This window comes from Calypte anna, chromosome 4A (genome assembly GCF_003957555.1).
Source record: "Calypte anna isolate BGI_N300 chromosome 4A, bCalAnn1_v1.p, whole genome shotgun sequence".
In the NCBI taxonomy this organism is placed as follows: Eukaryota; Metazoa; Chordata; class Aves; order Apodiformes; family Trochilidae; genus Calypte; species Calypte anna.
This window is the reverse complement of record NC_044248.1, coordinates 30635321-30647736: the sequence shown is the minus strand read 5'-3', so window position 1 is coordinate 30647736 and position 12416 is coordinate 30635321. Positions and strand designations below refer to the sequence as shown.

The following is a 12416-nucleotide window of genomic DNA, read 5'->3' as shown; positions in this document are numbered from 1 at the left end:
ACTTTTAAGCATAATCAAAACAGACAGCTGGGTCCACCCTTTATGATAATGTGCCATGCAGCTTTATTAATCTGACCTCTAGAAACAAATGAGAAATTTAATACTGCCCCACCATAATTGTTAGTGGCAGGCATTTTAGCAGGCTTTAATTTGCAATTCACTTTAATATCTGCTTCCAGTTATGATGTAAAGTTTAACAGGATCTGACATTGCTAATCGTGTTCTAGTGTCTGAAGGGGGGGCAAAAGAGTGTGCTTGTAGTAAACAAGAACATGGACTTAATGGGTACTGAAATGCATCCACTCTTGCTATACAAAAAGTAAGGCAAAAGACTAATTGTCTCAACTGGAATCTGAGTGATACACAAGGCTGCAAAAATTGGGAGTGAGGGGTGGGGGGGGGAGGAAATCATGTTCACCAGACTCACCTTTCAAAGTTATGTAAATTCAGAGTGATAATCTGATATGAAAAAATATGCTCCCAATATATAATCAATAGCATTCTAAAGACTTCACATATAATGTAAGAAGTAATTCTCTTTTAGATGTTATGAGTAAGGAAATTTATCCTGTGTAACATAAATGTCTCGGGTTTTTCCAGCACAGAAAACCTACCTGGAAATTATGTTGATAGTTACTAAACTTTAGTGTTATAAATGTACAACAAAAAAAGTGGAAGAGCACATGAATTAAAAAGACAACTAGTTACAGATATTGATTTCAAAACAATGTTAAGTTAAATAGAATTTATTTCTGAAATACCAGTACATGTGATCTATTTCTTCTGAATTTTATGTACTCTGCCTGGATTTCCCTTTTTCTTTCAGGAAAATTCCTCTCCCTTAAATAATCCCTTATAAGCAGTCTAATAGAACTATTGTCTATATTTATTTTTAAGTTCATATCTAAAAAAGCATGCTTATGGAGCTTGCAAAGATCCCTGTGGATTTTTAAAATTAATTCTATGTGTATCTTTTTCAGAGATAGAAATATCATAGCTTCCTTTTTGTTTAGTAAAGAGGCATCACAGCAGACTATTTTAAATAAGCTTATCTTGAGATATTATGGAGATCGTCTGATAAAGCAACGGCTATGTGGCAGAAAAATAGCAACGAATATGAAGGTTGCTTTCCCCAAAATTCTAACATTGATTCCTTTGCTATTACATTGCATACTTATTTACAAACAAAATATAAGTTTCTAGTATAACAGCATTATTAGTGTTTCTAATGTATACGGTTCTTTCTTTCTTTTCTTAATGTATATTTTCTTCCTGAAAGGAAACTTCAAAGCATTAAGATTTTCTTGTTTCAGTGGTCTGCAACAGAAAAGTTGCTCTATCATTCTCATTTGATTCTTTTTAGTCATAACAATTTTACATCTTTTACATCTGCAGTACTATGAAAAAAAAACCTGTCCTCACAGGGTGTTACATGCCAAACTTAACTAAGATACCTATGGTGCTGATACAAATCATATTTGACTCCCTGTTACATGAATGGTAAGGTTCTGCAAAGGAGCATGGTATGCAGAAGGCGTGGGTAAAATTTTATATACCTAAGTGCACCAAAGCCATGAGAGCTCTAAGCTTCACACGGAATGACCCATTTCACATTCTTAGATTTCTACTGTTAGCATGATTAAATGGGTTCTGACTACATGTGAGAAACATGACACATATAACCTACAGACACCGCACTACTGTTTACACTATGTATAATATGTATTTACACTATTATTATAATGTAAACCCAAGTATACTTTTGCACTGTATTGCATTGCATTGTCTCTATGAATTCAGTGAGTCTTCAGTACTCCAGAGCTAAATCAAATTACTTCATAAAGCCATCTGGGGTTTGTGTACCTCTTTAAAGAAGTAAAATATAAACCAAAGCTAGTATTATTGAAAATACACATATTTCAGAATATTTCTTCTTTAAAGTGAAAGCCAGTTTTGTCTTCAGCACAAAGGGGAATCTTAATATATGAAATGAGAATGCTTTTAGCATGAATTTTTAACTTACAAGACTCAATATTATTAATAATAAAAGAATAGACTAATTTAAACAAAGTCAAATTCATTAACTTCTCCCAACCTACGCCAGAAATAACACAGAAAACTCTCAAAAACATTTTCAATTGAGTGTTCAAGTTTAACTGTAGCTGCTTTTATATGAAAGCTTTTAAACAAAATTTACATTTAAAAAAAATTAAAAATTTCAGAGTAATAGTCAAACTATATTGCTATTCAAAATGATTTGTCGGTCACACATCATTAAAATTCAGACTACTAATACATTTACATTTAAATAAGCACACTTGCTACATTCATCCTTTGAGTTACTTCTCTGAAGCTACTAGAGGCTTAACATAAAAGAATATGTATTCCAGTAAGGATTCAGTAACCCCACGCCTGCCTTCCTGGCTAGTGGTGAATTGCTTCTGTGCTTTGTCTGTTCAAATTATGTGTTTATGCCCTACAGGGAGAAACTTCCCGAATGCTGCTGAACATATTCTCTCTCATGAAGTTTGAAATCTCTGCTTTGAAATTGATTTAGCAATTTAACACAATGTAACCTAAATTTTAGGAGGACATGGCTTAATTTAAAAAAAAATAAAACAGATAGGGATACCAATCTCTTGTGTTAGCTCTACAAATTCTACTGCATGCAGAAATAACCATTAATCTCTTATTAGTATTTTGCAGAAGAAGAGTTCTTGCCTGGAATTTGGACACAAGTAATTTTTTCCCCCCTCTAAGCTTCTGAATTGCATTAGTATTACATATGCGAGGAGAAAAGAAGTGAAATGTCTTTTTCCCTGAAATAATGACAAAAGGAGAAATAAATTGTGCATAAAATTCTTAACATCTCACATGAATTTAATTCTAAAATTAATGTAATGAAACAAAATTGGAGTAAATTTTTGTCTTCACATATACATAATCTATATGTAGACATAACTTATATAATATTATAATATATGTGTAATATATATCAGTAGGTATCTCTGTAGTGGCCATCACAATATGTGTGACTCTCACATAGGTATGGATCACTGGCAGACATAAAGGACATGTGCATTTAAGAAGAATTACAGATATAACTTGTTATTCCAATTAATTTTCTGAGTATATAGTGATAGATGTGAATTTGTGTGTAATTTACAAAAAACTTTTCAGACTCATGCTGTCTTTTTTTTTCCTAGTTATTATCTTTTTAGTATACATATTTTCATAGCAAAAGTGGACTTAAAACTTCAGAGCCATCCGACAGTTAGAAATAACTGGCACATTGAAACCTGAACAACATTTGAAACATAACACTCAAAAATTCCATGTGATGCCGTATATTTGAACCATGCTTTTATTCACTTGTTATTACTTTCTTGACTAACATAAAGAACATTTACTTCAAGACAATAACTGGGGAGTCAAATGTATCCTTGCAGTTTACCCTAACAATCTCCACCATATGTCACTGGTAGCAAATCTGAGTAAGTTACTGTGCAAATACTGTGCTGAGCTGACAGATCTCAAAAGTGAAGCCCAGCCTCATCAACCAATGTTTTGTTTAAAACACATAAGGAAGCCGTCTCACAAAGCATTTTGTACAGCACAGATCTTGGATTTAATTTATACTTTTAAAGTCTAGGTAATTGCACTGTTATCAAATATATTACCTAGAACTGATATCTGGCCTACGCATTTCTCACAATGACCCTTGGGTCTGTTAAAAAATAAAACTGTAAGACTACCAGTTATATTAAAAGTATTTTCACAGATAAGAGTTTTGTTTCTTTTTAATACCTTTCACAATCTGACTCAGAGCAAAAAGAAATATATATACTTATATATATTTATGTTAAGAGATGCTAACCATGCTAAAGCTATTCCAAGACAATGATAAATAAGTAAAACCCCACAACATTCAATTAATCACACTGTGTCTGTAGATCACTTATAAGAGCATGGAAGTGAAAAGGGATGGAGAATTGTTCAGGTGAAACAATTGAATGGAATAGGAAAAAGGGGTTAGTATATGGCACACTTAATTCAAACAATCCTCATACTACCTCTTAAAAGTTTATTCACTCAGGTTAGATAGAACATAACAAAAAAAAGACAGAAATAAAGAAGAGTGTAGGTAAGACTATTTAGCAGCTACATTCCAATCAAAATAGTAATCTTCAACAAACATTTACTAACCTGCCTGCTGTTACATTTTTTCTCTAGAACGCTACATTGTTTTTTGATGTGTGCTATTTACCAGAGGAAGATTACTACAGTGTAAAAAACTAAAACATTAGTCAATGTAGTCCAGGAGAAATGCACTTCAAAGTGTAAGCAAAGTTGCATAATACTAGTCTGTTGATGTACAAATTCAGAATAATTTGGCTCAGAAGATAAAATGAGTCACTGGATACATTACAAAAAAAGTAATGAACTGCATTTTTGCCATGGTTAACTGGTTTAACATGACGTAAGATGCTGATGCTTGTATCCTACATCAGAACATAAAGAGCTTTGTCAATTGTTGAAAACATTAACAGTCAGACCGTCAGACCTCACAGTCTGAGAGTACCTCAAAGTAAATTGTCACTTCTAAAAGTTAATGCTTTAATTAAACCCTTACCAGTTTTGTCACTTCAATTCCTTCAATTTTGAATAATCTTAAACTTTTCTTACTCCTTGTTACCTTACATTTATCAATGGATAGAAGAAGACTATAGCATCAGCCTGGAATCCCAAACAAGGCCATAAGTGTTGTGCAGGAATCCTAACTTTTAGATGAACAAAAAGCAATCGAGAAATGCAAGTGATGCCCATATGGTATAATCTTTTTTCTCTCTCTCTCTCTTTGTGTTTTGCTTTTTTTTAAGCTAAAGATCATAAAAGGAGCAGGTGTTGTAATGCTATCAGAAGAGCCTAGCAAAATGTTCATAGTAATAGTGAATTATAGTTTTGAAACTGATCTGTGAGACAGGAATTATTTCACATTGAGATAATTAAGTATAAAATGAGAAGGATTGACTATGATTAGGAACACAGGTTATAATTAAATTACTCTGAGTCAATAGTCTCCTATTTAGTTTTGGGTGTTAATGATGTTTAAAGCGCAGACCAATAGTGACTAGCAAAAAATTTAACAGTACACTATACAGTCAATCTTTAAAGTGTACTTAAATTAAGTAAAACTGTTCAAGTTATTAGCATTCAAATTATTTATATGTTCAAATGTTATGAAAGGAATATGCTTTCAAAATCTTAGCTGGAGCAACTTCAGTGCTTGTTATTTAAGTTGTTTTTTAAAATAGCTGGAGTTACAGTAGTAATTTAATGTCAAAAAGTTACCACCTTACTCTCAGCCTAAATTGAAAACTAGCTTGTTTTGTGTTCAATTTAGCTTGTTTTGTTCTGGTAGATTTTACATGGTTTTGCTCATCTCTTAGAAGTGCATATTACATGCTACTTTTCTATACTGAAATTAATTTTTAATTATTAAAAAAATTATTGAACCATATTCAAAATAACTGTGACTGAGCTTGGGAAATAATTATATGAAATATTACAAGTTAACAAATATTTTGTAACTAATTATTTCCAGCGTGCCCATGCTTTTTCTGAGCAGAGGAACTGAGATGACATTGAAGTTTAGCAAAAAGTTACTACATGTCACTAGTGATGTCACATGTCATCATTCGAGTTCTTCAGAAATAAAAGTTTTGCAGAAAAAAGCTGCCAGAAAAAAATCTCCACTTTATAGTTTATGATATACTCTCAAAAGTTAGGAGTAAACTGGGAAGAAAATTCAGAACACTGCTTAAATACAACAAAATTTCTGATACTGCCCAACATATTTTCAATTCATTGCAGAAGTATTTTATTATACACTCCAGGTTTGGAATGAAGCATTCATTTGTCTGAAGAAAGTCAACATCAGAAAAGAGAGGCAAAGAAGGTCAAATTGTGACTCCAAAACAGCAAGTAAAATTTAGCAAGATTTTAGCTGGTGATTGTTTGCCTTGTTTTTATTTTCATGTTAATAACATGTGCTACAAAATTTAATTTTGTTTGTAATATGGACTGGTGACTATAATTTTCAGACAGGGAAAATTCTCTGGAACTCTGCCAGTATACACCAGAAATATGTGAAATGTTTACATATTATTTTACATAAAAGAGTTTCTTTTCTCTCAAATAGTGTACACAAAGTTCTGTTATCCATTAAATGAAACAAGAAAAAGCAGAAAAGCACAGAGCAGAGGGAGATGGGATTAGAGTCAGAACAGGGGATGATTGAGTATTGGCTTCTCTTTTGGTGTGATTGACTTAGTGGCTGACAGCAGAAGTAACAGATGGGAAAAACAAGTCGGTCAGAAACATGTCAGGAGAAAAAAAAAAACACTGCAAAACTATAACATCACTACTAGAATGAGAACAGTAATCAGATTTTGTAGCAATAAATGAAATAAAGTAAAAATTACTGGGCATTTATAAAATAATAAAAGATACAGAATGGTGATGTTATTCATGTTTGATCTTGCTGACGTCAAAAGGTATTTGAATTTAAATCTGCTGCGATATTCTCCTCTTATAAAAATAAGTTCTTAAAGAAATACTGGATAAAAATTGAATACTGAAATACTGATTTCAATGGAAGTTATGAGGCACAACACAGTCTCCTGAGTTTCATATTTAACAAGGGCTGTAATGGCCCCTGAACAATGAACACAACATTGGTTCTGAAAGTTTCAGAACACATAAGGGACCACAGAAAATATTTTTGTCGTACTGTATACAGTAAATTAATTCTATCTGTGGAGAGTTTAATACTGTTAGAACCCTGTCCAGAGAACCTGGAGATAATTTACTTGTCTCACAAGAACACCTATAGAGCACAACGCAGTTGGATAATGTGTGTGAAGGGTAGGAGCTCATTATTAGTACATTTGATACATACATGTTTATATTGAAACAGTTTACTCTTGTTTCAACCAAAACAGTATTTTAAGCAGAAAAATTTTAAACATCATCTACAAGTGAAATAATATAACTTTCTGAAAGATCACAATGACATGGAAAAAGAACACATGAAAACATATAAGAAATTTAAAACATATTAAAAGAAAGTGCCAAGAAAACTCAACCATAGAACAACCCCAAAAAACTTTAACCAAATAAGCATATATACAGAAAAGTGGAATAATTTTTCCAAAGCCTACCAAGTACATGAGCAGTCTTCCATACCACTGAAATCTTCCAAGTTTAATTGTTAGTTTAGGCATAGACATACAGAATATGCAGGAAGTTTAATAGATTAAAAAATCTGCTCAAGAGATATTATGGATATAATCACTATAGATTCTGTGCAGCTGAGCACCAGTCTTGCTGCCTGTTTGGCAGGAATGGATATCTGCTTTGAAGTATAGTGCTTTGCTTTGTCTATAGGCAATAATTTATTTTGAAAATTATTTCTGATTAGTTAAACTAAACTAATAGCTAATTAATATGATGGGCCCTCCCAAGTAGCCCTCACCACCTTTCCTGTGGGGCCCCTTCAGGTATGCTATAAGGGGTCCCTGGAGCCTTCTCTTCTCCAGGCTTAACAACCTCAGTTCCCTCAGCTTTTCCTCATAGGACAGGCAAACCAGTTGTGAAACAACATAATTATCCCTACACAACTCCAACCAACCATCAGATTTATTCTGTCTTTAAATGCCTGTGTGTAAGGGAAAACAAGGAAATTGAGATTAATAAGTACTGTGATACACAACTGAATTAAGAACAGCTAACTCGTATTATTAAGCATTGTTTCTTAAGGGAATAAAAACCATATAGGTTACTTTGTCACTTAAATTCCCTCCTCTGTAACCTTTAACTAGTATTCTTTTCTCTTCTATCTTCCCTTTGTTTTCTTTTCTAAAGTACCTCATAATCCTGCCTCTCTAAGCACTATAATATCAACAACAGTCTTTCCTTCTATTGGCAATTTTGCCTTCATTTCTTGCTGAGCAAATTTTTAAATAAGAGATTTGGGTGTTCTATCTCTTCACAGACTTTAAATTAGACAGAATCATGAAACCCACAATTTGGGTTTCTGAAGTCCTTTATCTTGATACAAGGCTGTTTCTTTAACCTGGATATTCTATTTCAAGTAGTGCTTAGCCACTGGCAGAGTAAGCTGCAGTGAAAGTATAAAAGTTGTATTCAAAAACCACAGATGGCAGTAGTTTTGCATGGCAGCCTACTAAGGACATGATTAATACGTGCATAAACTGGAACCACATCAAATCTCAGATTTTCTATATAAAATTGGAAGCTAAAGTGAAAGCATTGATGTTTCATTGAAGTGTCATACACAACCATAGTCAAGTTCACAAACAGTGAGAAGCTGCAACTTGCCCAACCCTGAGAACAGCAATCAGCCCAGTTCATCTTCCGCAGTCTCAAAAATCGTAGGTGCTGCATTTACCTTCTACATTTCAGTCCTCTTTTCTGGAAGTTTTTTTGGTTTTGAAAGGGGTTTTTTTGTCATTTCAAATACCAAAATACTCAGCAAACAATCTGTCTGGATAAGTTTTTACCAACAACGGATGCTGGGTTTGTGATAACTACAATAATCTCCACATTCTGAAGCATAATTAGCACTTACCTCTGCTTCTTGAGCTTTCCGGATTCTTTTCCTGCTGCAATTAAAATAGAAAAATATATTACTTGCAGAATTAGTTAATACAAAAATCATAGACATACAGATCCAAAAAAGACTTAGTCTAGCTCATCCTCCTTCCTGCTCCAATAAATGATCAGATATGCTTTGCCTGCTGCAAGAAGATTCTGATATAATCTGGTTTTAAACTCCCCTAGTATTCTGTTCTTCTATTTTTTTTCCACAATAACAGTAGTTAAGTGCTATAATAATTTGTCCAGAGAGGAAGTCCAGTGTCTGTCACTTAACCTCTATCTTTGGAGGTGCTCATAATTAAATGAAATAAGACCCTGTGGAACCTGATGTAATTTTGAAGTTAGGTTTGCTTTGAGCAACTGGCTCAACCAGGTAACTCTAGGGACCAGTGCCAGCCTAAATCATTCTGTGATGGGTTACAGAACTCTGTAAACCCTGGAGCAGTGCTTAACTGTCCTCAGTTTCATCCTGAATTAAACTTAACTTGAAATCCTCTCAATTACTATTTTTTTTTAATATATATTTTCCCTGAGTCAATTGCATCACTTGTGAACATCGAAAACATTTGATCTTTAATGTAAAAGTCTTCTCGTGTTTCAATTATCTTCCAGTCTTCTGTTTATATTTTAAACAATTTTTAACATTTGTTGCCTAAAGTATTCCAAGATTCCAATTCTGTTTTATCTAAACCTAATGATTTTTTTTAAATGTCAGCTATATAACTACATCAGCAGCACATAACATATATTGACATATTTCAAAATGACATTTCCTTCCAAAAGAACTAGTATGACACAGCTGATGAGTCAACATGTTTTTTGACTGTTCTGTTGCCCTTACTTGTTTACTCTAACTCGCCAATCTTTTCCCATAGCACTTTTATTCCTCATAGTTATTTCTCATTTTGGATTTTATTTGAAATACCACTTTATTTTTTTTCTGTAAATATGTTTTTCAAAATAACAAAAATATGTTCGTAGTTTACAGGCAAAGATTCCTTCTACAGAGGCAATACCGCACAAAAGTGGATGTAAAGTTCCATGCTTAGGGAACAACTGGCTAATAAAGCATCTGAATCTTTTTTCTGAATAGGCAGAGGAAGCCATTACAGAAAAGTAACTCTCTTTTACATCTTGAAGACTGACTTTGTATTCCTTTTATATCTTAAAAAAGTCCATGTTTGAGACATTGGTCATACAACTCTTTTAGTTATTACTTTTAATGAATAGGGACAGCAAAAGGGTAGGGATAGAAAATTAAGACAAGAGGTATCACTGGGCTGTCTTACAATCCAAACCATTCTACCTATCTATGATTGACCAGTGTCACATCATCTGCTCATAGTACCAAACAACTCATGGGTAATTTAGCACCTCACAGGGGTGAATATTTCCTTTATATTTTTGTTAAAACAATAACTGCTGTATGACCCTTATCCATATTAATAGAATATTAAATCTCAATACTAATACACCAAGAACGGAAACTGTGTTAACCAAGGGGTATGTGTGAATGTAATGCATATATGAAATGGATCATGGCTACCTTAAGTAGGCATTTAACAGTTTATAAAGTCATAGGAAAATGCCTATGAGGCTGATGACAAGGAATCCACCAAATGTAAGTAAGCAGCAGTGAAAAAAGAGAATAACTCAGTAAAAGTGCCTGTAACAAGCACAATGAAAACTGAGATCTTTGGAGGAAACATGAGGTCTTCAAATGACACATGAGAACCATGGTGAGCTGAATAAAAGGTGGCGAACACAGTAACCTAATAGAGTTAGGAGAGCAGTAGGTCTTGAAAACCTGAGGCAGAAGACAGGCTAAAATGATGAATCAGTTCATTAGTTCTGTCATATTTAATACAGAATTACTTAACTGCTTGTTACCAGGAACTGAGACAACTATTAAATTTATCTGGAAGATGCTGAGGTTATCAGCATAACCTCTTAGGCTGACACACTTATTTTCTAGTTCAGGTCAGAGTATTTGGCTTACCTATGTTTAATTCTAGCTCTGCTTCTTACTCTGCTAATCTCCAAATCCACCAGAGTCTAAAAAAATACCTTAGCCATGGACTATGCTGTCAGGGTGTTAGTCCCAAATTTTGTAGATATTTATCAAGCGAACTTTAATCAGAGATCATGAAAAAAGTATTTGCTTTTATAATTTTAAATATCTTGCCTTATTGTCAGCAAGCTAACAAAACAGCACTGCATAAAATCTGACTTATAAAAAAACATTTGGTTTTGGAGTTAATGACTCAAAAGTTTTAAATAGCTTAAATTATTAATTTTACTATTTTGAACTAAAAATCAAGCCAATGCAATAATCAATTGAAAGTACACAATCATTTCCAGCCCCAAGCTCCTTTAAATATAATTTGATGATTGTTCAGAAACTATTTTACCTTTGGCAATTTTACTTGCACAACGGGTCTTCTAGAACAGTTTCTGAATAATGAATTCAAAGTGGTGCAGAAGTTTTTTCTTTTTTATTTGACTGGTTGTTAAGCCACATTTTCTAGTTATTTCACGTGATAAAATACTGAATGCAAATCCATTTGAAAATCAATAGTACATTTGCATATTAACTTGTTCTTTAAGCACCATATTTCTTAAATACTCTACATGCCATATCTCAAACACTATGACAACATCTTTTTGAAGAGCCTATCTTTTGTGTTTCATACTAGTGGTAAAAATTCACTTGTAAAGAAGACCCACAGAAATTGAAAATAAAAGAAAACAAGCAGAAGGTTCATGAAGTTCATTCAGTAAAGGACTCTGAATGCTCTGAAACTACAACTAAATTTGACAGCTCTTCTGTTTATTCATTTTTATTTCACTGTCTGGCACACCACCGGCTGTTGGCTTGGCAAACACTGAAATATTTTCCTGTCAAGCAATAACTGCTACCATAGCATGTTATGCTAATTGATTTTTTAGGTTTATTCTGGTATTGGATTGAGAAGTTATTTCTGCACTAATACTAGCGTACATAAAATATGAAAGTTTGAAAGCATGTAACTCAAGACATAGCACGCTTGTACATAGCTGCATATATTCTCTAAACACCTCCATATCACATGAGGATTAACACTGTAAACAATGCACTGCATAACCTGATAAAGTGCACACTTGAGTCAGTTGTCATCAATGACATAAGAAAACCCTATGAGAACTTACTTAAGGCGGTAATCTTTCCCCAGAATTTCAAACTTTTTTACACAATAGTTTTTTTAAGAGATGCTCTTTGTTTCATAAACTACAATTTTTCAATTATTTGCTGCTTTAGAAACTTATACCATAAAAATCAGCTTTGGGAATAAGCTAAATGCAAAAGACTTAAGACTTCTAAATTTCTCTTCCTATTACAAAATACTTTTTTTTTCTTTAAACAAGAAGAGGAAATCAGATAATTTTGTTTTGGTGTGATGTATATGGAATATTTTAAACATTTTATAACCTATTAAGAGCAAAAATAGTATACTGATTACACTTCAGTACTAATTGCGGTGGTTTATTCTATCTATATACACCAAAGATTTGTTATTATGGTACTACTATCAAGTTTGTTTAGTCTTAATCATGTCCAGAATATAGGTATAAATCTATAGAAAGAAGCTGATGTCTACACCAAAGCATATGCTTTTTTAAATATTATATTATTAATAATAACTTTCTGATAATTTTTTCCCACTTACCGTGCAAATAATTTCAGAATAATCTTA

General features: G+C 32.9%; 1 protein-coding gene across 1 annotated transcript in view; it reads right to left on the bottom strand.

Moving 5' to 3' along the window:
- FSTL5 (follistatin like 5) overlaps positions 1 to 12416 on the bottom strand; it is a 253234-nt gene that overhangs the window by 203307 nt on the left and 37511 nt on the right. The window contains 1 exon segment of the mRNA XM_008493813.2: positions 8654 to 8687. Coding sequence (XP_008492035.2) covers positions 8654 to 8687 — 34 coding nt within the window.